This window comes from Sinohyriopsis cumingii, chromosome 18 (genome assembly GCF_028554795.1).
Source record: "Sinohyriopsis cumingii isolate HCF-2022 chromosome 18, ASM2855479v2, whole genome shotgun sequence".
NCBI classification, from domain to species: Eukaryota; Metazoa; Mollusca; class Bivalvia; order Unionida; family Unionidae; genus Sinohyriopsis; species Sinohyriopsis cumingii.
The window spans coordinates 22,372,750-22,386,330 of record NC_142978.1 but is presented as its reverse complement, the minus strand read 5'-3'; the positions used below and the strand labels follow the sequence as shown (position 1 = coordinate 22,386,330).

The 13,581-nt window shown below is 35.0% G+C and overlaps 1 protein-coding gene across 1 annotated transcript; it reads left to right on the top strand.

Moving 5' to 3' along the window:
• The first annotated feature begins 835 nt into the window (after positions 1-835).
• Positions 836-7,386, top strand: LOC149776208 (cyclin-dependent kinase 5 activator 1-like). Its single transcript, XM_089942558.1, has one exon. The coding sequence runs from the start codon at positions 1,119-1,121 to the stop codon at positions 2,007-2,009; it is 891 nt and encodes a 296-aa protein (XP_089798684.1). The 5' UTR covers positions 836-1,118; the 3' UTR covers positions 2,010-7,386.
• The last annotated feature ends 6,195 nt before the right edge of the window (positions 7,387-13,581 follow it).

Below are 13,581 nucleotides of genomic sequence, written 5' to 3'. Positions count from 1 at the left end.
CAATTTTACATAAGTTCAAAGAGGCAAATAAATAAACATTATACGAAATAAGAAGTATTGCAAATAGTTAACAATGGGCAAAACGACATCTCTCTCTCTCTATGGGCCCCGAGTGGCCGAGTGGTCTAAAGAGCTCTTCGTTACGGATCACTGCCATCTCACTCTGTCAGCGTGGGTTTGAGTCTCGGATTTGGCTAATGTGGGTATATGACAAAGCTCGCCAGTAGCTTCTCGTGGGTAGGTGGTTCTTTCTGGGGTTTTCCCCGAGTTCTTCATCCACCATTAATACTGGCCGCCATGTATAGCCTATCGTGTGCTGAAAAATGCCGTTAAAACCCTACAACAACAACAACACACACACACTCTCTCTCTCTCTCTCTCTCTCTCTCTCTCTCTCTCTCTCTCTCATAGATAGAAACAAAACAGTTCGTTAGAAAAAAAACTGTAAGGAGACTACTGCTACCGTATATGTTCTGTTTCTGTCTGGTGCTAAAGGAACTGATGTTTGTGCAAGAATAAACATGAACCACGGTCTTAATACTTTTATGAGTCCCCAAGAAGGACAAATATGGTAGCCGCAAACGGTTGAGCTGTCTGCAAGTCACATTTCAATATGCACAGCACTGGAATGTGTGTTCCAATGTAGTCAAACTAATCAATAAGACTACAGACTCAGCAGTCAAGCCACTGTGTTAAAGGAAATCGATAAATTCTATTATGCAGCTAATTCGGTAAAGCCTACTCATCGAATGAGCTCAGGCGCTTTCGTTGGATATTAATGTCGCCATGACGATGATGTCATCGATAACATTATGATAATAGAGGAAGCCATTGTACAAGACCACTAAAGACGACGATGACAAACAGACAAGGCATATATTTGATTTGCATCCTTTGATACTGGTACTCCAGCTATACCTGCAGATATATTGCTTCGAAGGATATTATTAGGAGAGAAGTCTTTACAAAGGACATAAACAAAGAAGCGGATTATTGTGTTTGATAAACCCCAAACTAGCATCGAAAGCGAGGATGAAATTAGAATGTTAATATAATTCACAGGGAAAGGCAGCTTGAAGCAGTTCGATATCTCAGTGGCACAGGCTTCCATCACCATCATGGGTACCGTTCTTTCCTTTTCTCCGAAACCAAGAAGGCCTTTGTACGAGGAAATTAACCTCCACAACTTTGGTTATGAAATCTTGAATAATGTTAAAAATCAAACCAAGGATAAAAATTTGAAGAGACATTCTATATTTTTAAGCGGCTTGAGTTGGAGAAAATTCACTGTCAATGCTAGCAAGAAGAAGGAAAAAAATGTTTTACGAAATTCACACGTTGGGTGTCTTCCAGCGAAACTTGACAACAACTGTAACATAGAAAACATAAATTTCAACAAGAACTTACAGAAATCTTGGTCATGTTATAATTTGAAAGGGCCAGATGCAGTTAACCAGACCGTCAAGCGCAATGACGTCAGTGACAATTGTAAAAAGGTAGAAAGTGTGAAAAAGGTTGAAAAAGGGACAAGTCCCAAACGAACTGTAGTTCAGGCATCAACTTCAGAACTTCTTAAATGTCTGGGTGAGTACTTCAAACGGCGATGCAAGAAGCTAAAACATTTTGACGCGACAGATTCTATAGTGTGGTTGAGAACAGTGGACCGAGCACTGCTTCTACAAGGATGGCAAGATGTCGCTTTCATCAACCCTGCCAATCTGGTGTTCATCTACATGATAGTAAGGGAAATGCTTTCCAGTGATATCGAAAATGAACACGATCTTCAAACTCTAGTGCTAACCTGTCTTTATCTCTCGTACTCTTACATGGGCAACGAGATAAGCTACCCACTTAAACCTTTCCTGGTGGAGGAAAACAAGGATCTCTTCTGGGATCGCTGCATTTTAATTGTAAATAAACTAAGCACTAAGATGCTGAAGATAAATGCTGATCCTGGATTCTTCACGGAGATCTTCACGGAACTGAAATCCTACTCTCCTTGTATATGACGTGTCATAGATATGTAGGTATACGTTTTGACTCGTTTGACATTATTTTAATATTACACGTTTATCAAGACAGAGTATTGTAGAAAATATATATTGTGAAATATTGATATATAGAACTATGATGATAGTCTGTCCATGAGATGGTAGAAAGGGTCACATTCATGTCATTAAAATATACCAATTTCCAAATGTGTGCGTTGTAGTTTTAGTACGGGCATTAAATGCTTGCTACGTGTACAAAGACTTGGATGGTTAGGCAACATAAATAATTCCATTGAAATTACGTGGGATTGATGCTCATCATGCCATTTGTTTTAGGACTGACACAGTGTAGTGTATGAGGAAGTGGACTTGAGCAGATGATAGAGTCATTCTGTTCTTCCCGTAGTACAACAGTTCAAACATAAGTATTATTTTAGGTTTATCACCAGTATTACTGAAGGAAATGGGAAGCTACTGAGGTTGAAGATTCGTGGATATTATCTGGTAGTTTGACCGACAGGACACACAAATATTTAAATCCAGAACCAAGATCTATTTTGCCTGACTGTTGAAAAAAGTTACAGAAAATTAATTCATTAGTGCGTGTGAGTTGAAAATGCTTCTTCAAAAATGTGTACATTAATTAATGCTTCTAAAGAGTAGTCTGTCAAAATATAGAGTGAGAAAATTTGTTATGTACACCTGTTATATGTTTAAATTTATAAGAAAATATGGATTGCAACCGATCATATGCCATAGCTTGCCACCAAATACAGTGAGATGAAAACATCCGAAGAACAGAATCGAGTGTAGTTTTGTATGGAAGACCGAATGCCTCCCTTTTATATATCGCTATATACTTCAGCTGCTCTTCACGAGAAGTTTTCGCATTTTGCGCGTCTGAGCGTATTACCTACATCAGTAAGAGAAGAAGTTTATAGTCGATGTGAAAAGGGTGAAAATTAGTAAGGTTCAAATCTGAGTGCGATAAAGCAGGTTTAAAACATCACAACACTAATCGTAAGGTTATTAGGTTAGAGGCTTCTAACTGTCAACTTAAGTTGATCTAGATTTGTCAGGACCACATCAGTTTCAGACATAGCGTTCTGTTGTACTGTTGTTGGAGGGAGAAAAAAAAGAGTATTTATTGTAACCTATAAAATCAATCTGATCATAATCAGATCTCCACTGTCCAACGTGAAGATCTGATAGCACTGCTTAGGGGTCGTGACAAAATAGTACATAAATTGGTTGCGGTACCCTTCCCAAAATACATTGAGTCATCTAACAGAACTTCCCTCTATTATCATTTTATAACCTTTAGGAAACTCCCTGCTTTTACAGGCAATCTAATTAAAATCAGATCTCTACTGTCCTACGTGAAGATCTGACAGAGACCGCTTAGGGGTCATGTTCTGGTGACTTATGATATTACCATTATGGCTATTTTTATCAGTCAGTCAAATGAAGTCTTATACGTTTGGGAGACTGCGTAGTATCACTGAAGAGCATCAATGTGTGATGGTTGATTTGATTCACTTTCAAATTTCTGACAACTGTATTTCCATTGTCTAATTCCAAGGACATCAAATGTATTGTGGGAAGGGTACTGCAAGGGATTTATGTACTATTTTGTAGAAGAGAATCGGGTCAGCAGCTTACCTTTGTATCAAACACCTCCATCAAGCATGGCAGAGACAACAGTGTTTGAAAAATAATTGTTCAGCGTCCTGCTTGAGTATGGCCGTAACCTATTTCAATTTTGTTAATATTTCCTTTTGCATTTGGGTCTAGCTGGTAGACTCTAGCTGGAAACGAATAAGAGCTTTAAAAGTTGTTCCTAATTTGACTGTTTTTTCTTCTTCTTTTTCTTTGAATTTACATATTTTTGTTATATAAAGCCAAGAGTTTTCTTTACTCTATTAGAAATTTTATATTTATGTTAGTTCCATGACAGATTGCTGGATACGGTCGTGCCTAGATATTTGGCACATGGAATTGATATATATCCATGGAGGATGTAAAAGACTTTTATTGGTGTTTTTGACTTTTAAAGTGTTCTTATGAACTATTTGCTTATTTCATTCTTTCATACTGGGGCTACAGGATGAAATATACCAATGTAAAAAAATCGATTTTACATGTGGTTGGCACACATCTATTCAACAGTTCGTTTTCTAGAAAGCGTCTTTATTCACATTTCTAGGCTGTCGAAACTTGTCAATCATAATCAAAACACAAATCAATAAAGAGGGACGTTTATAATTTTCCCACCGACAATGACTATTTCCATTAAACATGTTACATATTAAGAAAACAAAATAAAATCATCGTAACTGAAGAATTGTAAAATTCGAAACAGGTTTGAAATTAAGTCTGAAATTATGTTCAGCAAAGTTTTTGTAAAGTAAGAACTGTAACCAACAGAAAATATATATTGTAATTTATAATTCATAATGAAAGACTGTATATACCAATTTCTCTGTATTCCCCTGACAGGTAAGAGGCAAATAAATCAATCCAGTTATCCATTTTTATTTAAAAATTCTGTGTTTAGTAAGCAATTTTGTAGATTGTTAGCATCGCGTAGAAACGCTGAAGGATTTTAAATGTGCCATTATGGATGAATAATAATATTGTACACATGAAGCTGTTCGGTATTTTAGATATTCTTCCATTGGACTTTTTGTTTCACTGATGAAACTTATAATTAAATTTGATGGGTTGTTTTCATACTCATTTACATACATATAAAAAAGTATTAAAATATGGCGTGGTTATCATATGCTATATGTACAACTTTAAACAGTTTAAAATGGTATTCGTCACCAGCTGAAAAGGAAAGAATGGGAGATATACACAATCTTTTAAATAAATTATTGTAGAAATAATAATTTGTCTTTTGTTTTAAACGCTTCATGAAGAAATTCCGCTAGTGAACATTATCTTTTCTTATTTATAGAAGTTAACAATTCGTTGTACTTGTGCATGGATGGTTTATTCCAGAATTACTTTTGAATTAGGTTTACACGCAAGCTAGTATAAATAGGGCATACTGTAATAAAACCACCATTCATCTTCAATATCATGGTTAGACACAGCACGCAATATCTTTTACTTCTATTGATTCTATGGCTTTCATATCTCCCAGTTTCAATTCTCAGATTATTGGAAGGTACTCGGAGTTTTATCAAAGCTGATCATGTTTATTGTTAGCAAGCATGTGAAATAATGTTCGAAGTCGAAGTCAGTTGTATATGTTTATAGACAGTTTGTAAGAATTTTGTCATTTATTATTCCAGTCTGACAGGAAAGCACATATAACACTTTGTTTACAAATTGGAACAATTGTCAGAGTTAGGAAACATACACACTTCACCAAAACCAAGCCGACGTTAGATGTAGATATTTGTACATTTGCCTTTTTTAAAAAACAAATTCGTTGTGCACGTTTGTCGCCATCTTTAACGTATTTCAACATTGGAATAACATAAATATCAAAGTTTACAATTTCATCATAATTTAAACAACCTTTTGTTTCAAATTACAAATTATCATATTCATTGCTTTGAGTGATTTATTAGCCAGTGTTTACTGAGCTTTAGAGAATATTCTATCACTGGAGAAAACAAAACCAAGGTAATTAAACTTTTACACCACGTCAATACTACTCCCGGGTATGTTGAATACTGTGTATGTCTTCATTAGCTTCCTTTGCCAAAGACATTAAGTTTGGCTTTATCAAGATTGATATTTAGAGTCCATTTAGAACCGTAATCGTGTAGATTTTCCATTTTTAAATGGCAAAGAGATGTTTCTATGATTTAAAGTGAAAAATTAAACTATTGCAGTGTGTACTTACGTTAGAGTTATTAGAAAAGGGGAAGTGGCATTATAAAATAAAGTCTAAGTGTAGCAAGCAAACTAAATCAAAATATAATAATGTACCGATTAGCCCTTACAAACAGCACTAAGCAGCACATTGTTGGCCAATTTTTTAATAACTGAGAAAAAAAATTAATTAAATTAATTTATATAATATATTTATTCACAACTTAAACTTAAATTCATATAATTTAGATATTTTTGACTCAATCCATGTATATCTTTATAAAATGAAGCAGGAAGTAGAAATATGTTATCTTGTTGACGACTGCAATACAGCAATTTACACTTGCCTGATTAATCAAATATTAGGAAACTGCAAAGCCAATAAACTCTGTGACCCCAGCCACGTTAAGCGGCTGATCAGTGTTGCTGATAATTTAAAGACAAGTAAACACCATCCTGGAAATTGTAGGTTATCACATTAACACTTACTTTATAGTATTGATTGTTGAGGGTAATCCATTATTCAGGATAATCCGTTTTATCGGTCTCCAGTATCATGCTGGCTATTTATGGGTTGACGTGTAAACACTTAAGCTCAAATAGGTGAGATGTTCAAGTTCTTTTATGTGTCCATTGCTGTAATTAATCGATTTGATTCCACTTTATCATTTTGTCAGAACCTGACTGAATAAAACTATGTGTGATCAATAATCTTGATTCATTTTTATTGTCGGCCAACGAGTTACTGTTTATCTTTTCATTGTATTGCAGCTGTTCCAACATCCCGTTTATAATTGGGACATAATACCATTATATTGGAAAGACAGTAGCTTCCTGTTGTTGTTATTGTTGTTGTTGTTTTATCAAAGGTCTGGTGTAGCGTGTCAAATTTCATAAAATATATGTTAAGACTACGCATTCAGTGTTTATCAGAAGCTAATTAATCAGAAAAATAATTTCTTCAAAGCACTAAGGAAGTATTATTTGATAACGAAGTATGAAAACAGATACAACTAATTCAGAACATTATCGTGAGAGAAAAAAAATCAGTTTGAAACATTTATTTAAGACTGTTCACCGCCGTTTTACGGTTTAGATGTGTACGTTTTCATATTGTTTCAGTAAGTTTGTGTGTAAATACATATTTTTTATCGAAGAGCTTATTGAAATTTATTGCATAATGACTGCCAGAAAGATATGATTAATCAAATGAGTTTTCTAATATTGCATTTAAAATTCATCATAAGGATTTCGAAAGGGCCAGAAGAGTATCACTGTAAATTATTTAAGTTTTCGATATATATATATATATATATATATATATATATATATATATATATATATATATATATATATATATATATATAGAGAGAGAGAGAGAGAGAGAGAGAGAGAGAGATCGTTCTTTTAGTTTTGATGGGAATAAAAGAGATCCCATTTGGGTTAACAACATGTTACATTAACAAAGGTTGTGCACAGTTCAATATAGTTTGTGCATGATGTATGCCAATTGTAATAAGATGGCCAGCAGAATAAAATGTATTTCATATTGAGTTTAGCTTTCTGTATTACATTCCCTTTCACTACAATATTTCTATCGCCCTGCTGATTACCTCACTGAGATAAAAAGTAAAGTAATCGTTTCCTCCTCCCCTTTTGTACACGGCAACATTTATTCATATTCATGCCAAGGTTTCTTAAGGTTGTGTTCGTCGGTCAGTCTGAATCAGATTTGCACTGTCCTATGTGAAGATCTGGTGACTTAAGGTATTACCGTATTCGCTAAGTTTATCAGCCAGTCTGATGAAATCTTATAGCTTAGCCTTTGGGAGAAAGAGCTGAATGGCTAAAGAGCATCATTGTATGCCGAACAATTGGATTCACTTTTAAATTTCTAAAAGCTAGATTTCTATTGGCTGATTCGAAGATCACTAGAACTGCGGTCACTATCAGATCTTCACTTAAGACATTGGGAGATCTGACTGAATCAGATTGGTTCATCGGTTGGTCTGTTTATCGCTGTCGGTTTGTTTGTATAGGCTTTCCATGTTCATTGCATCATTCTGAAACAATCGTTTTCTAAGTGTTTTTTTTACATTCATCTTTTTTTTTTATTATTTCTTGTCCTTCATGCTTCTCCTCCTCCTATTTTTTATTTTTATTTCGATTCGAAAGTGAAGTGTCAGTTTTATTAATAGTTTAATAATTCTTTGTCCTAATCTTTGTATGGAAATTCTGTATCAAATGTCTAGCACTGCCTCTTGTGTTTGGACTTGTATCATCTTTCAGATTAAAATCAGATCTCCGCTGTCCTACGTGAAGATCTGACGACGACCGCTTAGGGTCATGTTCTGGTGACCTGTGAATTAGCCAATGGAAATGCAGTTTTCAAAAATCTGAAAGTGAATCAAACCGTTGTTGTCCAACAAGAGTTTGTCTAACCGAGTGTTCCACATGGACATTTGTGTCCATGTCAAACTATGAACTGTTCGTCTAATTTTCCTAAAACTCATAACTCACTTCATTGGATTCTGTCAATTACCGAGATTATTTTGTTAGTGGGAAATATGTAAATTTTAATTATATAGAGATGCTAATTAATGGGTGGAGCAATCTCCTCCAATCCGACGTGTCGATTGATGGATCACCACCTCTAACAATCTGTCAAACTTGAACACGATTTAAATAAACTATTGCCGGCTGACCACTGCCAACACTTGTTAGATCTGAGGACTTGGGGCAGCGCTCACCCCCTATATATATATATATATATATATATATATATATATATATATATATATATATATATATATATATATATATATATATATATATATATATAATTTCAGAATTTCTCATTCAGTTTTATCCTAAGTTAATGTTTTTGAATTAATAAAGATTGACGTTTATGCCTCTTCATTGTCTCGAATGCACGCTTAAGTGCATATAAACTTTGACGTTTTGACCCCAACATGAATATTTGGCTTTCTGAAGCAAATGCAAGCAACCCACAAAGCGTAATCAAGTAGTTGATAACGAACTCAAGACACGGAGCAGAAACCATTTTCTTTATAAATTAATGTGAATTTCTTTTAATATTTTGACCCCAAAACAAACCAGTTTCTTTCCTATCTAAAATGCATGATCTTTATAAAACTTGGTTACCGTATCTCATGTATAATCTAGTTTTCTGTGCAACCAGTTTTCCTTCTTTCAGCCTCTGTTACTTTGACCTTTGACCTTTAGAGAACGAACTCAATAGGTTTCTTTCTTGCGCCATACGCAAGTTTCTGAAAAAGTATTGTAACGACATATGTGCAGATCTGGCTTTGTTGTGTGAAAACGAAGTTGGGACAGACGGATGAACAGTGAACATCAGAACTTTATGCGCTCCGTCTTTTGGCTGGCGAATGAAAGGAAACGAACGTAAGAAAAGCAAACTCAACAATGAATATATTACATTTCTAGTTGTTAAAAAACGAGTACTCGTTCTTTAAAACGAAAAACAGCCAAGATAAGAATGAAAAAGACACCAACAGACGTGCAGAGAATGTCAGGTAGAAATTGTACAATAAGGAGTTATATATATATATATATATATATATATATATATATATATATATATATATATATATATATATATATATATATATATATATATATATATAACACCAAATATATACACATATATAAATAAGCCTACCTACCGACCTACCTACCTTTCTTTCTATATATAAAAAATGACGTCCGTATATACACACCTGAATACGTGCGTAAGTTTTACCTACGTATCTAGTCAAACCTCTGGAAGAAAAGAAAAATAGTACTTTGATTTTGAAATATACAGATTTTCATTATTGATGATAGATTGATTGTATGTGTTCTTACAACGGCGAGACAGTAAAACGTCAATTTGCGCAATGGATAACAGTCCACTGTATTCTGACTCGACAATAACTTCATCTCTGATTGCTTTTCTTGTTGAGCATTCGGCACGGCATTGATCTGCTTTAGCATCAGTTAGTTGTACACCATGAAATGTGTCTATCCCAGCATCAGCTGGTGTACAAGACCCATATTCCAGTGCTTGCCTACGTATTTCATTGATTTTTCTTCACAGACTTTTAATTAAGCCAGCGTCACTCCCTTATCAATATGTATGACTTCATCCAATAGCTTCTTGGTGTGCCTAAGATTTTGCATTGAGAAGCATAAACGATTTTTCTTATGAATACGACCGTACAATCGGTTTACATTTCTGTTCGCCAAATATAGCCGTCATGCTGTATTTCCATCTAACTGTGTTATTTATGTGTGGGCCAATGAAAAAAAACCCTGCATATTTCGATGCGGATCCAATACATTTCATTGGCTTTTAATTAGGAGGTATAATTTACGTCACGTCTATTCTCAGTACATAATATTACAGATGTACCGACAGCCGCTCGTGACAAGATTGTATTGCCTCTCTGATTAATATCCGCAGGCTTTTGCGGAGGATTGTAATGACGATTTCCCTGGCTTCAATATTCACTTAAAAATTGCTCCCGTTTTTTTATATTCTTCAAGGATTTACCACACACAATATATATATATATATATATATATATATATATATATATATATATATATATATATATATATATATAGAGAGAGAGAGAGAGAGAGAGAGAGAGAGAGAGAGAGAGATGATCTCAAACGGGTAACGATTAAATCCTGAATTTATGAAACTAGTTTAAATTTAATAATAATAACAAATAATAATAATAAATCATTATCCGTTTGAGATTTTTTAAAATAAGATGTTTTTTTTTCTGTAGAAATTATTTAGATAGAAAGAAGAACGAATACTTTCGTTGATTCTGACAGACGCTTTACCTTTCATTTGTTGTGCGTAAAAATTAGTCCCAAACAAAGTTGAAATAGTAAAAGTATATTATACATTTTTGATGACTATAAATCACAGAATAAGTGTCCATCCAAATAAACAGAACATTTTATAAAAGACAAAACATTTGTCAACACAAAATATCCAATGCGTGTGATATCACATTGTTTGATATGGTGCACAGTACCGGTTTGAGTTAGCTAACACAACACAGTGACAGTGTTTACGTTGAAATTCAACAACTAAACATTACATTGTGGCGATATTTTTGTGTAAAGATTACTGGATGCAGAAATAGACATGTTGACTGTAATGTATTTGTGACCGGATATTTGCAGTATTTGATTAGAAACATTATATTGTACAAGAAGACGTAAACACATCGTTGTGTGAGTCGGACTTGCGTCACATTATTTACCGAGTAAATATGCTGAGGTTGGATAAAGTTCTGTCAGTTGGGGAGAGGTTTATGTCTACATTCTTCTGTGAACAAATTTGAGTTTATTTACTTCAGTAAGTTCACATTTAAACCAAGCTTGCATATAGGGTGGATTTCATGCTACAGATATACCGCCCATCCATCCCAACCCCTATCCTCGTTATCATCTGAGCAATAACGGTAGTTTTACTTGTCATTGTTCTTGTCTTAAGGGTTTTGCCATTTTTCATGTTATGATATGTTATACATGACATAACAAACCCCATTTTTTCCCTAATTCCCTTTCGCCAGTCTATTCAAAAAAACGGCGGCCAATAATGTCCAATGAAAACTAAAAATTCCAGAAGGAAGGGTTAAAAAAGTTTTTTCCCGATCGCATCCAATCAGTAAAGAGAATACTGGAGAATAATTTCATGGGGTTATTTGGACCAATCAGAATTACATAAAGTGGTATGTTCACATGTATAATATCAAAAATATTAAACTGCACACACTGTAGGCAAAGTGTACCGACTGTGTGATAGTTTGATCTACTGAACTAATTTCATCGAATTGTCTAAAACATGCCTCATTAACGACGCTCGCCTTATGAACCATATCAGCTAGAATATGTCATAAATTTTTTTAAACTTTCACTTCAGTTCATGTATTTGCTACGTCCAGTAATTTTATTATTATTTTTTGGGGGTGGGGGTGGGGGGTGGGGGGAAAATAAACACAAATGAATGAATTTAGCAAGTAATGAATTCAGCAAAGAATAACTTTAATTATTCGAATAATAAGTACAATGCTATTCAGTACACCTGTGAGAGTAGCGACAAGGGGACTTCTATGTTAAAATAGTGGGGTTGTACCCTGGCGACAAGGGGAATTTAACATGGGGAAATTTAACATCGGTGGGACTATAGAGAGACAGGAGATTGGGACTGTCTAGCGACAAGGGAAAAATGGAAAATAGCGACAAGGGATTGGGACTGTCTAGCGGCAAGGGGAATTGAACAAGGGTGACGTCACGGTACTGGACACTGGCAACTTGCAAGGGGCTGACTTCAATCGGTCGAAACTGGGAAGCCTGGAAATAAGCTATAACGCTTGGCGGGGCGGGACATATAACTTTATATAACGCCTAGCGGGGCGGGACAAATAACTTTATAGACATAGACAAAGAAACAAATATACAAACACAAAACATAGACTAAATATGTTTAGGCAAAATAGTAGATCTTTTCGAGGCAACGGAGTGGCCCTGAAAAAGGCCTTTGCTTAATTTATTTTTTGTCTTCTAAATTCTGTCTTCTTGTCTTCTCCTCCACCAACATAGTATTTCCACCATTACGTTCTTTTTCTTCTGTTTCTTTTCATCTTCCTGTTTCTCCTTCTCCCCCTTCTTCCTCTTCTTATTTTCCTCCTCTTTTTCATTTTTTCGTTCCACCTTTTCATTTGTTCTTTATCCTCTTTGTCATCTTTATCCTCCTTTTCCTGTTATTAATTCCTTTAATATTTCTTTCCCTTTTTTAAATTATTGATCTCCATGCTTAGTCTGTGCGGGCTATAAGCTCCATACTGCATTCCAACCAACATTTCCTCCACCATTCATATGCTATCCACCACTTTGTGCATTTTAAGCATCTTGCTGACGTGATTGCTTGCCATGGCTGATTATTCTGTGTTGAATAGCGCGAATCTATCTATCTATCCATCCATCCATCTGCCCGCTTAATTGATCGTGGGGAAAGGAATGAGAGCCACATCCCCCATGCGTTTATGCACTCAAAGAGTGCTGATAAATTAAGCAAGCAGGTCGAGGGACAATAAAGCCCCATACGTACTGTAAGTAAGACTATCATGAGTGGGGATAGACCCAACACACACCCATGTTAAAAGTCTGTATCCACTATGCAGACGTTTCTTGGGAACCACCCGTTTATAGCGCCACCCCTGTTCCAAATTTCACGCACTACTGGGCACCTGGTAGTTTAAACGGGTGGAAATGGTTCCACATTCTGTCGGTTAGTATTAATGTCCGAGCGAGGCAGGGAAGAAAGGGATCCGGCAGAAGGCGCAAGCGCAACAGTGCCCTGAAACGCCAGTACGTACTTTTTATAAATCAAATCTAGTCCAGTTATACTAATGGACAATTAATAACCAAAAATGTGTTAGCCACCTGTGCAATTAGCCAAATTCAACAGTCAAAACAATTTTCATTATTTCATTCACACTTCAATTTGAATTTAGTGTACCAAATGTGCATTCTATTTTCAAAAATACCCCCAACCCAATCAATTGGGTCAAAATGACTCATATTATTTTGCATCACACATTGCTATACAAAGTATTAATTTTAATGATGGATATAAAGGATCAAATCAGGGCTATATTAAATACAGATATTATCTAAAAGGTTTTAAAAGCCAAAATTGAAACCTTTAACA

Excerpts from the sequence above, each read along its gene's own strand:
- LOC149776208 (XM_089942558.1), top strand. The coding sequence starts at position 1,119 with ATGGGTACCGTTCTTTCCTTTTCTCCGAAACCAAGAAGGCCTTTGTAC.